Source organism: Micropterus dolomieu, linkage group LG07 (assembly GCF_021292245.1).
Source record: "Micropterus dolomieu isolate WLL.071019.BEF.003 ecotype Adirondacks linkage group LG07, ASM2129224v1, whole genome shotgun sequence".
Classification (NCBI taxonomy): Eukaryota; Metazoa; Chordata; class Actinopteri; order Centrarchiformes; family Centrarchidae; genus Micropterus; species Micropterus dolomieu.
The window spans coordinates 2,686,908-2,702,077 of NC_060156.1; the positions used below are offsets into that span (position 1 = coordinate 2,686,908).

Consider the following 15,170-nt stretch of genomic DNA (forward strand, 5'->3'; position numbering starts at 1 on the left):
GATCGCTTGATGTGCAGGAGACTCACGTTTTTTGTATGTTTGTGTTACAGGGAGATGTTGGTGTACCAGGATTTAAAGGAGATGCTGGACCCAAAGGAGAACCCGTAAGCTTCAACTACAACTGTAGAAATAACTCTGTTTTAATTCTGCTATGTGGGACACATCATTTGTGCATGAGTTAAATATGCATTGATGCTAAAATAACATTTTTAGATAAGGACATGTAATGGAAGTAAGGGAAAAGGTAAGACTTAGCTTGATGGCATCTTCTGGCTTGTGTGTCTACTTTCTAGGGTCCGCCAGGCTCCCAGGGAGTGATTGGACCTCAGGGTGAAGAAGGAAAGCGAGGACAACGTGGAGACCCCGGCTCTGTCGGCCCTCCAGGTCCCGTCGGAGAGAGAGTGAGTCTGCATTTTGTCTCCTGCTGTAACCTTAATCAGTCAGAGAGCCGCACTTTAAGGACCGCTGTGATCTCAGTAAACGAAAGAAAGAAAAGAAAAATCACTTTGGGGGTAAAAATTAGGAGCACAGTGAATCACTTTTGGCAAATTAGTGTGTTAAACTGGCAGTGCTCATGGGAAATGGCGTATGGTTAGCACCGTCACCTTACAGCAAGTGTTTGAATCCCAGGCAGCTGTGTGTTTTGTGCAGGGAGTCTGCATGTTCTTCCAGTTGTCTGTGTGGGTTTTCTCCCGGTGCTCTGGTTTCCGGCCACAGTCTGAAAGTTCAGGGGAAGTGGAGAATATAAATTGGCCGTAGACTGGGGGCTGCCCCCCCCCGATGACTCCAGCCAGTGTGATCTTTTCTGTTAGGGCACTTCTTTAGGAGCACCAGCACAGAATTTGTTGATTGTTTATTTATTGTATTTATCTGGGTAAGGAATTGTTACCCTTTTTTGTGTGTAAGAATAAAAATATGACTCTGACTCATGATCTGTTTTTCAGGGGGCTCCTGGTAACAGAGGATTCCCTGGTGCCGATGGGTTGCCAGGACCTAAGGTACATTTTATTTTAGACATGTTTTCTCTTGAAATTGGTCTCCTATTCTATATTATAGTAATTATACAAAGAAACGGGGCTAGGTGTGTTATAGTACCATAGTCGCTAATATTAGCAGTTAATAGACAGATTTTAACAAGATTTGTGCTGTGGGGGTTTTGTTTGGCACTTACAACTTTTAATCATCAACTAGAATCATTTTTCTCTCTAAAGGGTGCTCAAGGAGATCGTGGAACATCTGGCCCACCAGGGCCAAAAGGTTCTCTGGGAGACCCTGGGCGTACAGGAGAACCTGGTCTGCCAGGTGCAAGGGTAAACACTGAAGAGCTTGGCATTTTAGTTTTGATCTACTGTATCACTGTATTTACAATGTTTATGTCTGTATCCCACATTTCCATTGCTTATGTGTATATTTTTTATCTTTTTGTCAAAGGGTCTCACGGGTACCCCTGGAGTCCAGGGAGCAGAGGGCAAGCCAGGACCATTGGTAGGTTACAGTGCTCAATCACATTCACAGTTCAGATAGTTAGCTTCCAATTCTAATAAATGATCAGGCATTATTGAGTCAAAGTATGGTTTTCCTTTGTTAAGGGTGCCCCAGGTGAAGATGGTCGTCCAGGCCCTGCAGGGTCCATTGGAAACAGAGGGCCCGCGGGAACCATGGGAGTGCCAGGCCCCAAGGGCTTTGCTGTAAGGCTGCAGAGTTACTCGAAACTTTTCATTTATAGTCAGTCAGTCTGTTTATCTCCTGTTCTGTTTCTAATTCCAAACATGTTTGTTTTTTTACACTCAAAGGGCGACCCAGGAAAGACAGGTGAACAAGGATCTGCGGGAGTGGCAGGTCAAAGAGTGAGTACTGTTTCTGCATTGGAATCAGATGACATAGAAACTTAGATAAAACTCATGCGGGTGATTCAGAGATCTGTCAAAAGGAAGCATAGCAAGAAAACAGAGCACATCAGCATAATAAAGACACTGCAGGGACCATTCTGTTGGCATTTTGCATTTCTGCATCATTTTTCTGTATAATTTTTCATTTTCTTTGACTGCACAATGATCCACTTTTCCACAGAAATCCTTAATTAGATCATTTAAAGTTCCCTAAAACCCTCGCACACCTTCAGGAAATCAAGCGTTCCGGTGCCCTCCATGCCCATGTGAAATAGGCAGGTTGGTTAATTGTCACTTTGTCTTCAGGGTCCTCCTGGGAAAGATGGAGAAGTTGGCCCTGCTGGCCCCCCTGGCCCACTCGTAAGTGCCTGATTTCTCTTTTGTTCCATTCCTTGCATTTCTTTTACTGCCATCACAAATGACTGAGACAATTATTGTCTCCTCTCAAAGGGTGTCGCAGGAGACAGAGGAGAGCAGGGACCTCCGGGTGTAAATGGATTCCAGGTGCGTAATTGTTTTTTGGTTGGTAATAAGATGTGAGAAGGTTGCAAAAAAAACTGAATGAACACTGACTTTGATACAGTAGACGTGAGAAGACGTGGCGGTATGGAAAAGGATTAGACCTCAGTGAGTGCTGAAGAAGTCCTCTGATGATCGTGTTTGACTGCCTTGTGTTCTTAGGGTTTGCCTGGAAATCAAGGCCCTCCTGGAGAACCTGGCAAGCCAGGCGACCAAGTGAGTGTGACAAAAGCTGTACATGCTGCTTTGGGTTAAATTACTGGTGACTGAAGCATGTTCCTCTCAACATAGTTTACTCTTTCATTTTGCTCTCTGTCCAGACTCCTATTTAAATAATTTGAATTATCAAGTCAGTAGCTTGATGCTGATCAGGAGTCAGTTTTGACACAACATAAATTATATCATTGTTTGACTCTTTCAGGGTATTCCTGGAGAGCTTGGTGCTGTGGGCCAAATTGGACCACGGGTAGGTGAATTTCACTTTGCTACATGATTTAGGCGGTTGGTAAAGTTGAATACCTTCGAGTCAAAGTGATGCTTTGTCTTCCTCAGGGAGAGCGTGGAATACCTGGAGAGAGAGGAGAGCTGGGTTCAAATGGTCTGCAGGGACCTAAGGGTATCCCCGGAGCGCCTGGTCCAGATGGGCCAAAGGTACTTTACAGAGGCATCCACCTGTATGTACATCCAAATATTCTTTTGGTTAAAGGATAATGCTACTGAGTGCAGAATCATACTAACCATTGTAAGGCAGTAGGATGCATATTTGAAACTATAAAGAGATTTTACTGATAATTAATTGGTGTGTGTGTATATATATATATATATATATATATATATATATACCAACTAAATGGCCCAATGGTTGTAAAGACTTTGCAAATAACTAAAAACAGAGCAAAGTATTTGGTGTCTGGAGTGCAGTCACTCCAGACTGTTTCCATAACAGACACCGTCGTTGTGTAAAAATTATAGTTATACAGGATAATACACTACTGTATATCACATATCTGGAAGTGAAAGAAAGCTTGTCCTCGCTGGGTTGCCCTACCAGAGTCATACCAGCATACACGGAGACAGAAAGAAAATATACATAAACGTAAGTGGGCAACCCAAATACAAAACAAAGTATGTCTGGTTGTACTGCATGACTTTTAAGCAATAAGCCTGCTAACCGTTGGGTTTGCCACTGTAGGGCAGCCCTGGTCCCACTGGTGCACTTGGTGACATGGGTCCTCCAGGCCTTCAGGGAATGCCAGGAGAGAGGGGCATCTCTGGCCCTCCTGGGCCTAAAGGTGACAGAGTAAGTTCATCATTATCTTTTATTTTTATGTCATTAATTCTTGTATAAAATGTTATGTTATCTTATAAAAATTATTTTATGTATGTGGTTGCAAGAAATACGATCCAGTGGAAATGTGTTCTAGCGATCTCTGGAAGACGGTCGTTGTTAAGTTACAAAGAGTCTGAGTGGTCAGTCCAGTCCATGTCTGAACTGAATAGAACATGTTGCCAACGCGGGTGCAGATACCTGCCAATAACAGAAAATTTAGGAGCCTCACGTGTTTTTTTTACTTTCTTTCGTACAGGGAGCAATTGGGGAGAAAGGATCAGAAGGAACAGCTGGAAATGACGGTGCAAGAGTAAGCAAAATATCTTTCCCTCACGGCAAACACATTTTGTCTCGGCTCAACCACGAACAAGGAAATTAAGTTTACACGGATGAAAAAACTGATGTGTTAATGCAAACCCGAGACTTGTTACCACACGTTCAAAGAAATGTGTCCTCTGACTTGGCTTAAGTGTGAGATCCCCAACCAGATTTGTTTTCTATCAACAGGGAGCCCCAGGTCCTGTTGGCCCGCTAGGACCTGCAGGACCCAGTGGTGAAAAGGTAGAGTCTTTCTTTTCTTTCTGACACATAAGAGGAGAGGCTGCTATTCACATCACAATGATTCAAGGTTATGACACATTCTGCCTCAGGAAAGCATCAGCTCCCAGGATGCCCCCTCTGCTGTTAATCCTTCTGCTTCTTGTTTTCTGAGCTGCATCTTCCAGCTTGTGAAGGACAGTCTTTGGCTTGCATTGCCTTTGCAAACATAAAAATACTTTATTTATGGGACGGCACATGCTCAGTGAATGGTTGTAGAAGTGATTGTCAGCAAACTTGTGAAATAATTACAGGGAGAACCTGGACCCAAAGGACCACATGGACCCCCAGGATCCAGAGGAATGCCAGTGAGTAGACCTGTTCAGTGATAACAGTGATGAGAGTCCATCATGTGTGTTCCAGTATAATAAATTATCTCCCACCACAGGGATCAAGAGGTGACCCTGGCCCAATCGGTGCTGTCGGGTTTGCTGGACCTCCTGTAAGTCGTCTTTCATGGTCACTTTGTGTCATGTTCATGTTAATGATGCTCCAAGAAGTGATTCAACTAGTTTTGATGTATTCTTTATAATATGACCCAAAATATTACAGGGTCCTGATGGCCAACCCGGAGTCAAGGGAGAGCCTGGAGAACCAGGCCAGAAAGGAGATGCTGGATCATCAGGACCTCAAGGCTTGGCTGGTGCTCACGGACCTCCTGTGAGTTGCACACATAAAGATACTGGATGGAAAAACTAGATGGGAAATCAGTTTAAATGTAGTTGTTCCAACCCAACTAGGGCGATACTTGATATTTTTAACAGTGTTATTATTCACCTTTGTACTTTTGTTTGGCCCTGTTTGGAAGTTTAGATGCATTAATTCCTGCAATTTTTTGTAGGGGCCAGTTGGTGTTGCTGGACTGAAAGGCGGAAGAGGAACACAGGGCGCACCAGTAAGATTGCTTCATAATTACAGAAGTCATATGAGGAGTAGAAATGATTCCATGATGACAGGAGGGGTGTCGCTCTGGATTTTTCAGTTTACCTTATTCAGATTTTACTATCTGATGTGTTTGAATAAGAACTCCAAACATTGTCTTCTCTCACGTCACGTTTTCAAACAGTAGATATTGCATTCTGTTATAAAACTTGTAAAGCAGTATTTGAGGACCTTGTATGATCTTCTGCTTCCAGGGCCCGACTGGTTTCCCTGGATCTGCAGGAAGAGTTGGCCCACCAGGCCCAACTGTAAGTATTGCCCCTGAGTTTGCATGAAAAACACAGTTAGGGTAACAGAAGAAGAAGAAATATTAGTCATAAGTTTCAAATTGTAATGGTCATCAATTTCTAAAATAAAATCAGAGTTTGATAAAATTCCTTTAAAAATTGAACAGTGAACATTTACACCTGTTACATTTATATGTAGATAACTTATGACACAGTGGCAACAGCAACTGCTTACAAACAACTAATCATGCCACCTCTTTGTACAGTACATATCGTACTGATGTGTATGTAGGCCTCAGTATCATTCAGATGTTTCAAAGTGCTTGTTGGATCATCTTACAACGTCTGAGAACCCCTCCGCTGGGGACAATTTTTCAACTTTCTGATACAGACAATGCAACCGTCACGCACGCTTTACGCAGCACTTGGCCAGGCGTGCACAAGTGTGCAGAAACACTTTTGCTCTCATATGAGGTAGGACAGCATGTTGTATGAACTGCTCGCATCTATCTCATGAACGCTATCCGTTCCATGGCAGGGTCCAGTTGGAGAACCCGGACCGCTTGGACCTCCTGGGAAAGAGGGTCCTGCTGGTCTTCGTGGAGACCATGGAGCCCCTGGAAGACAAGGAGAGCGTGGACCAGCCGGACCACCCGGCAGCCCAGGAGACAAAGGGGACTCTGGAGAAGATGGACCCACGGTAAACTGAAGCTATTGTTGTGACATTTAGCTGTCAGTTTCATCCAGATTAATTTACACCTACACCACAAATTACAATTTCTAATGTGGCATATTGTAAGAAATCAGTGTATGTTGCAAAATTGTCATTTATAGCAGTAACAATATTTGAAGTGGTGGCGTAGACCCCCTCCTCTGTTTGGCTTTTCAACCCGGGTGTAGATGGCTTCCCTGACACCTCTTTCAAACCATCCATCTTCTCTGTCTAAAATGTGCACCTCGTGGTCCTCAAACGAGTGTCCTCGGTCCTTCAGATGTAAATAAACTGCTGAGTCTTGACCTGAGGAGTTGCGTCAATTTGGGACACACGAGGATCTCCCTCAGGATTTAATCTAAATGCTCTGTTGTTGTCGGCTTTAGGGTCCTGATGGTCCTCCAGGTCCAGCTGGAACTACAGGCCAGAGAGGCATTGTGGGTCTTCCTGGTCAGAGAGGAGAGCGCGGGATGCCAGGCCTTCCAGGACCTGGGGTCTGTATCATTTAAGTCCTGATTCTGCTGCATATGATGATGAGCTTCTTTATGCCAAGACTGATTTGGAAGATGAATCATATTAAACTTGTATTCCACAGTCTATGACTCATATGGATTTTGATTAGCGTGTATTATGTGGAAGGGTCCTTTTAGTGCTGCTTTGTGAGTTGCCTGTTTCTCTTGGTATTTTTTAGGGTCCACCAGGAAAACAGGGATCCACAGGAACACCTGGAGATAAAGGCCCTCCAGGTCCAGTTGGTGCTCCTGGTGCTAACGGACCTCGTGGAGATCCTGGTCCAGATGTAAGCACAAGTTCTTAATTGGTTGGTGGTCTCAGTAAAATCTCCCAAGTGTGTCTTTATTGTTTACAGTTGCCTTAATGTTTCCTGTCTGGTCCTCAGGGCCCTGCGGGATCTGATGGCCCTCCAGGCAAAGATGGTGTTCTTGGGCAAAGGGTAAGAGACAAAGAGAAGGAAAATGTCACCCGTGTTGTGTTTTACATATTGGGAGTAACTGATGGGTTTTGCTTTTCTAGGGGGACAGAGGGGATTCTGGTCCAGAAGGTTTGGTTGGTCCTCAGGGACTTCCTGGCCCTCCAGGTCCTGTTGGTGCACCCGGTGATGCTGGAAGGAGAGGAGATGCTGTAAGGGAACCTTTTCCTACAAGTTTCTGTTGTTCTGGTTCTGTGTGTTTGCTTGTTTGTCAGCCAATCATCAGGGTACTAGACTGCAATAACAGATTTACTAAGAACACATGACTTGCTTTAAGCCCAGAGGCCACGTTGGAACATGAATGTGTGTATGAGTGATAGGAATGATGTGTTTGGGTATAACAAGGAGGTGGAGAGTTTTTCAGTGCTGGCAGAGGTCTGCTTTCCCTCAAGGGCCTTCTAACGGTTTCACTCACTTGCAGGGCTCTCGAGGACCAGTTGGTCCACCCGGCTCGGCTGGAAAGAGAGGATTAGTGGTGAGTCTCCAACTAAGAACATGTTATACAGAACACGCACATACACTGTAGATGGATTGTAGATTCTGATGAAGATGGCAGCCGATATAAGCCCAGAAGCACAATGAAAACGCCCCCCCTTTTCTAAACAATCATGAAATGTGTTCAATATTTCTAATTCAGGGACCACAAGGACCAAGAGGAGATAAGGGTGACCTTGGGGATCATGGAGAGAGAGGGCAGAAGGGACATCGAGGCTTCACTGGTTTGCAGGGCCTTCCTGGACCCCCAGTAAGTTAACGTGGCTCGCAGTAATCTGATCACACTTTTACTCCCCTGTCTTCACTTTTGCCAGCTGTGTTCCAAAATACTAGCGCCGTGACGGCACTGATCAGTGCAAATGCACTGACTGAACTTTAAATGGTCTTTGGTTATTTTAACACAGTTTTCTAAACTTTTCACACACCTACAATGCAACAGTGCAGAGCATCCAACAAAAATAACTGCAGAAAGTTGTTGTTTTTTTTGTTTTTTTTTGTTTCTCGAGTAAATTATTCTAAATCTGAAAACCTTATTGAGCTACAAGTAAAATATTACAACTCAGCTAATCTGCTTCATCAGGACTGTGTGTGTGGAGTTCGATCAATTCTGATGGACAGTGCTGCCAACAACGGCATAACAGCCCCACAACTGTCATCTGATTTTGATTTAGGTATTGCTAAATCCTGAGTGGTGTGTGGAAACGTGTGACGTCAAGTTTTTCCAACTGAGCCCCTAGCCCACTTCAAGCCAGTGAGATGAGCTCAGAGAAAACCACAAATAGAAAAACCTATCACGTGAAATAACTGTTGGCAGAAAGGTTTGTGTTCATGTAGGACCCCATCGCTCAGAGGAAAAAGCTGATTAGGCTACTGTGCAAATGAAGTTTGATTGTTGCTTATTTAGTCAGAATTACTTGGACACACAACTTTTTTGAGCACGCATTTGCTCTCTTGCAAACTGGAACGTGGGTTTTAGTCACATATTCTCAAAACTTTGTCTTTTTTTTTTTTCTAAAAATGCATCTGAATGGAGAACAAATGTGTTATACGCTGCATAATAAAGAAAAGAAACACATGCAGCACTCAGATTCTGTTGTATTTAGGAATAGTCTTCTACTGTGAGGTGCAGTTACCAACATGGAAGTCTGAGTATCATCCAGCCGGTCATAGTCTTAAAGTGCAGGTGCGCCTGTGCACGGTGGACATTCTGGGAAAACGTTTAAATCTAACGTGTACATGATATTCATAAACAAACTAATGAATATTCACCTTTTGCTTTTAGGGTACAACTGGTGAGCAGGGAGCTCCAGGAATTGTTGGACCAAGTGGGCCGAGGGTAAATGCTACGTTTGTTTCAGAAGGAAAACATGGTTTCCTGAATTTCATCTTTTGTAACAACATAATGAGTTTGTCATGGATTTTGGAGTCGACGTTTTAAAACGGTCTTTTCTGGAATATGATTCAGGGGCCTCCTGGACCTATTGGGCCTCCTGGAAAGGAAGGATACATTGGACAGCCGGGACCGATGGGGCCTCCTGGAACTCGTGGAATCAGTGGAGAAATTGGACCAGAGGTACTGTCTCATGATACATATCGGAAGTTCTTACTTTGCAATGTGTGTGCTCAAATAATAAAAAGCTTCAGTTAAAAAATCAACAGTCATTAAATAATTTCACCAGATGTTCAGTTAGTCGGGGCCCTGCTTGTGCTTGTTATTGTCTGGATAGAGTTTTGACCGGTAAATAAAAACACAACAAATATACGTTACATAAAAGTTAAATACTCTACTATTCCTAAATCTACAGGGTCCTCCAGGAGAGCCCGGACCCGCAGGCCCTCCCGGTCCCCCAGGACCTCCCATTGCTGCCATGGATGACCTCTTCGGCGGCCCTCAGGATTACGACGACGGCCCCCCTCCTCCTCCTGAGTTCAGCGAGGACGAGGCTCTGCCCAACAGCAACTCCTCCACTATAGTGCCCATCGACCCCGGTGTTCAGGCCACCCTGAAGGCCCTCAGCAGCCAGATCGACAGCATGAAGAGCCCCGACGGCAGCAGGAAACATCCTGCCAGGACATGTGACGACCTGAAGAGATGCTACCCCATGAAGAAGAGCGGTGAGTGTCAGACTCTTGCAAGAGGCCTCTATGTGTGGAGAACACTTAGAGAAATCTTTATCCTACACTTTCCATGTACTAAACAGAACTGACACACACATTAGGAGTGACAAGTCTTAGTGTACAGTATGAATTTTAATCACAACCTTCTCTATCTTTGTCCTCTATTTTATTATACTCTTATCTTAGCTGTTGTTTTTCCTGTTCATCTTCCCAGTGCTTCTCTTTAATGTAATAAATCTAGAAATATTATCATGATGCCTCTGAACTGTGAACTAAACCTGCTTACATGCAATGTAAGTGATTTATTTCCTAGCAGAACAGAATAAATCAAAGATGTCGCCAAAGGCAACATGTCCAAAATTCCAAGTACCATTTTGTTGTGCAGGTGAGTACTGGGTGGATCCAAACCAAGGCAGTGTGGAGGACGCCATCAAAGTGCACTGCAACATGGACACAGGCGAGACCTGCATCTCTGCCAACCCAAGCAGCATACCTCGTAAAGTGTGGTGGAGCTCTTCCAGGAACAAACCTGTGTGGTTCGGAGCGGACATCAACAGCGGAACACATGTGAGCAGTTAGTTTGATGGTGGGAGAGGGAAGCAGGGCTGTGTACGGCAAAGGCCCAGTGAAGCTGTTAAAGGCTTCATGGAACAAGAATCTTGTAAAGAATCTGTTCTTGTAATTGAAACATTAAGACAACAACAGACTGAGTGAGAAACAGTTCAAATTTGGGGGGGAAAGTGGTGGAAAAGGCCATATTGTGTTTTCAGAGGTGCATCTCAGAGGCTCTGTGTTGAATGCTTTATTTGTTTCTCTAGTTCGCTTATGGCAACAAAGATCAGTCGGCAAATTCCGTCACAGTCCAGATGACGTTCATCCGCCTGCTCTCCAAAGAGGCAGCCCAGACCATCACCTACCACTGCAAGAACTCTGTGGGCTATAAGGACGAGGCGACGGGCAACTTAAAGAAAGCTGTGATCCTCAAGGGCTCCAACGATCTGGAGCTCAAAGCAGAGGGAAACAACCGGTTCAGATACACAGTGGTGGAGGACTCCTGCTCAGTAAGTTCCCGCATTTCAACAGTGGCTTTGCTCTTTTTACTCATTCATTCGTTAACCCTATCGAAAGGACTCTGTACGGCTGGCATTATTCTAGATTTTTCCTGTTCTCAACAAAACCAACGATGAGTTAGTCCGTTCCTCAAGACTTTCTGAGAAGTAAAATGTTTACAAAACTGGTTACTAATACAGAGTTTCATATAAAATAAAAAAAAAGTTTCTGAAATAGCCTGGTACTACAGCTGTACACAGGTAATGATCACCTGACTGGAATTCTCCCCATCTATGGTGCATTTGGCATCTTTCAGCTAAATTATCTTAATTTAACCTGGCCCATGTTACTGTTTTGGTTCACTCTCAGCACCGTTTCCAGCAAGAGCAGGCAGCTATTTTCAGTGAAAACATCCAATAAACTCACTTTCGCAAACTGCCCAGCAACAACAGTCGGCAGCTAGCTGGCAAACATAGGAGTTTAGCTGCTGATGAGCTAGATTGCCGCATTAGATGACTATTTGGGGCAGCAGGACGAGGTATGTGGGATTGAGTCAAAGTGAACTACAGTGTGTGTGTGTTCATGGTAACAGTGAGGCTCACTGATGAGTTTTTAATAGTTTTTGGACAACAATGGAGCTCTAATGGCACAGAGGAAGATCAGGGTTAGGATACGCAGCCAGTACTCGCTAGTGCGATTTATTCACTGATGGTTTGAGTCTTTTCGTAGGATTTATCGCATATACGACAGATATAAAACAATGAGTGTCTACAGTTACTATGCAAAAAAAGAAATTCTGAAGTAAGAGCAAAGCAGCATCCAGCAAGTCATTAAAATAATGTACACCATTTCTTTGAGATGTATTGCCCTACATTGTAGAGTAGAATTAATTTAACTTTTATTTGTCTCTTTTACAGCAAGCAAATGGCAACTGGGGCAAGACAGTGTTTGAGTACAGGACACAGAAAACAGCAAGACTTCCTATTGTGGATATTGCCCCTGTGGACATTGGTGGCCCCAAGCAAGAGTTCGGCGTCGATATCGGGCCTGTGTGCTTCTTGTAAAATCACCAGCATGGATGCGTCGGGGAGAATCCTGAGACTATTGAACTGACAGCTGATGGCGATCAGCCGCGTTGTACATACGAGTACTGAGGACTATTCTGGCCCTGTGGCAAGATATTTATTGTGCCTTTCAACCCAGTTCAAGACATTGAAGATTTGTAAGTTAGGATGAATGTTTGGAATTTCCCCACAAAATTCGGAAAAAATCAAAATCATTCCTCTGTCTTCTTGTGTATGTTTGACTTAAAGCTTCATGCATTTCCAGGCTCACTATGATGTAGTTTGGTCAAAAGATCTTTAATTTTATTTCACTAAACAACATTGCCAAAGAGTTATGAATATGAAAGCTTTAAAATTGTAACTATAACTGCTGTTTATAGGCCCAGAAAAATCCAACTGAAGCTGCATCGTCCCTCCAAAACTATTTTTTACAGATTTGTCTTTGAATTTTTTTGTTTTAAATGTTTGAATATAAAACTACATTGTGGTGCTATTGAGGAAACAAATACAGCCGGTGATGAGTTCACTGGTGCAGGTATTTTCTCAAGACAGTTTTGATGAACCAGTGTCTGTCTCCAAGTCTTTTAAACTCTGTACCGACCACGTAGACCATTAAAGACACTAAGACTGTTGATTCCTCAGTGTTAGCTACCTCGTCACCGAAACTGAGAAACCATGACACTACATGTAAATCTTTTTTCGCAGGTGCTGTTTTGTAAGTAGTGTGATCCTTGTGCACTTCACCCCGCCGCGCGGTACAGGGCAGGGTTTGGGCAAACCAATAAAGATCTTTCTGTCAACGACGGAGAGATGAATGAGGAGTCGCGTGAGTGGTGTGTGGTGATTTGTAACATTGTTTTTCCTTCAATTTCAATATCGTACAGTAAAAGGTAGCACAGAATGATCTATTTTTATGCATGTCAGTTCCCCCCCGTTCATTATCTTGGACTTATATGCTCTTGAAATCCTTTTTATAATCAGTTTTATAGAATAAGGTGGCTGTGAGTGCCTGTTTGCTTTGTATTTCTTGCTCTGCAACAAATTAAACAAAATGCTTGTTAATCCCCCCCAAGCTCTTGTCATATTAATTCAGGTATAGTTAGGTCCTTTACGTTTGTCTCATTTTTAGACATATTTTTCTAGTTTAAAAAAAAAACATTTATGTATTTAACATTCACAGTTGTTTCAAATGTAAGCTGTCTGATTTAAATTTTAATGAGTGTGCTTTCAAGTAATTCTATTGTGACCATTTGGTTCATATTTGAGCATATTTATTATAGATTTGTAACTTTTGAAAGGCTTGACTGCCTGCTAACACCCCCGAGGCAGAGAGGCGTGTGGAGGAGGAGGAATGGGCTCTCCACACTGGAAGCAGATGCGTTTCATCCTTTGAAAATAAATATTGAAAATACTTCTCTCTGCCTGTTCTTGTCTCAGAAGATTTCATTTGGGCCTTTAAAAACTTTGTACCCTAATAGAATAATTTCAGCCTCGTGAGGGTGTGAAATCCTGAGGCAAAAACCCAGAAAATGTGAGGTCGGACCACAAATTGAACACAGATGCAAGTGAAGAAGTAGGACAGCGATAGAGTGATACTGCTCCTGAAACTTCATCTACATTACAAATAACACAAGAATCCAGAGCAAGACTAAGAGTCTACCTCCGCCCGGCTTTACTTAGGCACAATAATGCTTTGAACTGCATGCAGAAGTCAGCATGCTGACATGCTCACAGTGACAGTGTTAACATGTTGATGTTCAGCAGGTAATATTTGCCTGGTTCACTATCTTAGTTTGGCATATTAGCATGCTAACATTAGCTAATTAGCACTAAAAACAAAGGAATGCGAACATGGGAATTAGTTTAGCTCGTATTTGGTCGTAAACCAACGTGCTGGAGATATTAAATTTGGAGCCGATTATGGCACTAGATGAAAAGTCAGGGGATCACCAAGGTTAAGACCATTCATCCTGCGGGGAACATACCAGCACACGTCTGCACCATCCATAGCAATATATCCAAAAGTTGTCTCAAATTTTAAATTTAACAAAATATGTCATCCTCATGGAGGTGCAGCAAGATTTCTCATCTGGGAACCAAGAATGTGCGAACAAAATGTTGAGCCAATCCATCCAGTAGATTTTAAGCTATTTCACTGAACAAGTGGAAGCATTGACCTGCTGGTGGCGCCAGAGGAAACAGCACTCATCCTCTGGGAACAATGAACAAAATGGCTGTCGAGCTATATATCCATAAAAAGCAATGCTGGGGTTGTGAAGGAAAAAATCATTTCAAACACAAAAACTATACACAGCAGCTCAAAAAAGTCACGCAAATAATAAATGAGAGAGTTAATTAGTAGCATTTTTTTGCATTAAAATTATCTTTAATAACTGTAACAGCAAAGTCAATGCAACCAAAAAGGAAAATAAAGGGAATAGTACTGTATATAGGACAGAGGCTGTCCAACAAAAGTGCCTTCTGGTGCAAGAAAAGAGGAGACTACAATGATGACAAAAATATGGCACGTAAATACTGAAATGGAAATTCAACCCTGTGAATAAAAAAAAACAACAAACAACAAGAAGTCATTGTCAAAAACAAAAGGTGGAAAAGTCAGTAATTATAAAAAAAACAGTCTGACTGGATTAATTAACTACATAATGTGTGAATGAATGCTGAGTAAAATAAGCTATGTGATGTTATGGACAAGCTGTGTTAATGATACAGATTCCATTTTTTTTCTTCTCCAGCTTGTGGCATACACAGGAATGTGTTAACAATACAGAATTCATCTGGTACATATACACACAAACTGTCTCGGAAAATTCTGTGTACCATTGGACATATTCAACTATTTACATCTCTCATTGCCTGTACAAGCAAAGGACCTCAAAACTACTCCTTCCATATGTTTGTTTTTTGTTACAAAAATAGTTCTTTTCTACAATGGATCTGAGTTTACCTTGAAATATCGAAAAACCAATCTAATCTAAATGCAAATGCATATAAACCTCAAGATGAAAACTGTGACATCTTGACTCAACCGTGGAGTGGATTTTGGCACTTCTTCATACAAACGAGTTAAAAGTACGGGACAAAGAGCATCTTCTTGGCATCAGCAGCGGCTGTCTAGCGGGTCCAGAGAGAAGATGGTGCCCTCTAAGGTTAGTCCCATTTTGAACCCCTCCTGGAAGAAAAGCCAGAGAACAGCTGTGACCTTCAGTGACTGTGTACAC

At 42.8% G+C, this 15,170-nt stretch overlaps 2 protein-coding genes across 7 annotated transcripts in view; one reads left to right on the plus strand and one right to left on the minus strand.

Moving 5' to 3' along the window:
- col5a2a (collagen, type V, alpha 2a) overlaps nucleotides 1-13,003 on the plus strand; it is a 37,989-nt gene extending 24,986 nt beyond the window's left edge. The window contains exons 22-54 of the mRNA XM_046053650.1: nucleotides 51-104; nucleotides 294-401; nucleotides 945-998; nucleotides 1,212-1,310; nucleotides 1,432-1,485; nucleotides 1,590-1,688; nucleotides 1,794-1,847; nucleotides 2,196-2,249; nucleotides 2,340-2,393; nucleotides 2,571-2,624; nucleotides 2,830-2,874; nucleotides 2,961-3,059; nucleotides 3,601-3,708; nucleotides 3,995-4,048; nucleotides 4,246-4,299; nucleotides 4,590-4,643; nucleotides 4,724-4,777; nucleotides 4,888-4,995; nucleotides 5,177-5,230; nucleotides 5,472-5,525; nucleotides 6,043-6,204; nucleotides 6,603-6,710; nucleotides 6,908-7,015; nucleotides 7,115-7,168; nucleotides 7,249-7,356; nucleotides 7,626-7,679; nucleotides 7,842-7,949; nucleotides 8,982-9,035; nucleotides 9,165-9,272; nucleotides 9,505-9,814; nucleotides 10,203-10,384; nucleotides 10,636-10,878; nucleotides 11,785-13,003. Coding sequence (XP_045909606.1) covers nucleotides 51-104; nucleotides 294-401; nucleotides 945-998; nucleotides 1,212-1,310; nucleotides 1,432-1,485; nucleotides 1,590-1,688; nucleotides 1,794-1,847; nucleotides 2,196-2,249; nucleotides 2,340-2,393; nucleotides 2,571-2,624; nucleotides 2,830-2,874; nucleotides 2,961-3,059; nucleotides 3,601-3,708; nucleotides 3,995-4,048; nucleotides 4,246-4,299; nucleotides 4,590-4,643; nucleotides 4,724-4,777; nucleotides 4,888-4,995; nucleotides 5,177-5,230; nucleotides 5,472-5,525; nucleotides 6,043-6,204; nucleotides 6,603-6,710; nucleotides 6,908-7,015; nucleotides 7,115-7,168; nucleotides 7,249-7,356; nucleotides 7,626-7,679; nucleotides 7,842-7,949; nucleotides 8,982-9,035; nucleotides 9,165-9,272; nucleotides 9,505-9,814; nucleotides 10,203-10,384; nucleotides 10,636-10,878; nucleotides 11,785-11,931 — 3,114 coding nt within the window. The 3' untranslated portion in view covers nucleotides 11,932-13,003. The remainder of the gene's footprint in view (nucleotides 1-50; nucleotides 105-293; nucleotides 402-944; nucleotides 999-1,211; nucleotides 1,311-1,431; nucleotides 1,486-1,589; nucleotides 1,689-1,793; nucleotides 1,848-2,195; nucleotides 2,250-2,339; nucleotides 2,394-2,570; nucleotides 2,625-2,829; nucleotides 2,875-2,960; nucleotides 3,060-3,600; nucleotides 3,709-3,994; nucleotides 4,049-4,245; nucleotides 4,300-4,589; nucleotides 4,644-4,723; nucleotides 4,778-4,887; nucleotides 4,996-5,176; nucleotides 5,231-5,471; nucleotides 5,526-6,042; nucleotides 6,205-6,602; nucleotides 6,711-6,907; nucleotides 7,016-7,114; nucleotides 7,169-7,248; nucleotides 7,357-7,625; nucleotides 7,680-7,841; nucleotides 7,950-8,981; nucleotides 9,036-9,164; nucleotides 9,273-9,504; nucleotides 9,815-10,202; nucleotides 10,385-10,635; nucleotides 10,879-11,784) is intronic.
- Nucleotides 13,004-14,290: 1,287 nt separating this feature from the next.
- The window catches only part of gulp1a (GULP PTB domain containing engulfment adaptor 1a), an 80,587-nt gene continuing 79,707 nt past the window's right edge, over nucleotides 14,291-15,170 (minus strand). For all 6 annotated transcript variants that reach the window (XM_046054610.1, XM_046054607.1, XM_046054613.1 and 3 more), the window contains one exon: nucleotides 14,291-15,121. In XM_046054610.1, the coding sequence (XP_045910566.1) occupies nucleotides 15,050-15,121 (72 nt within the window). In that variant the 3' untranslated portion in view covers nucleotides 14,291-15,049. The remainder of the gene's footprint in view (nucleotides 15,122-15,170) is intronic.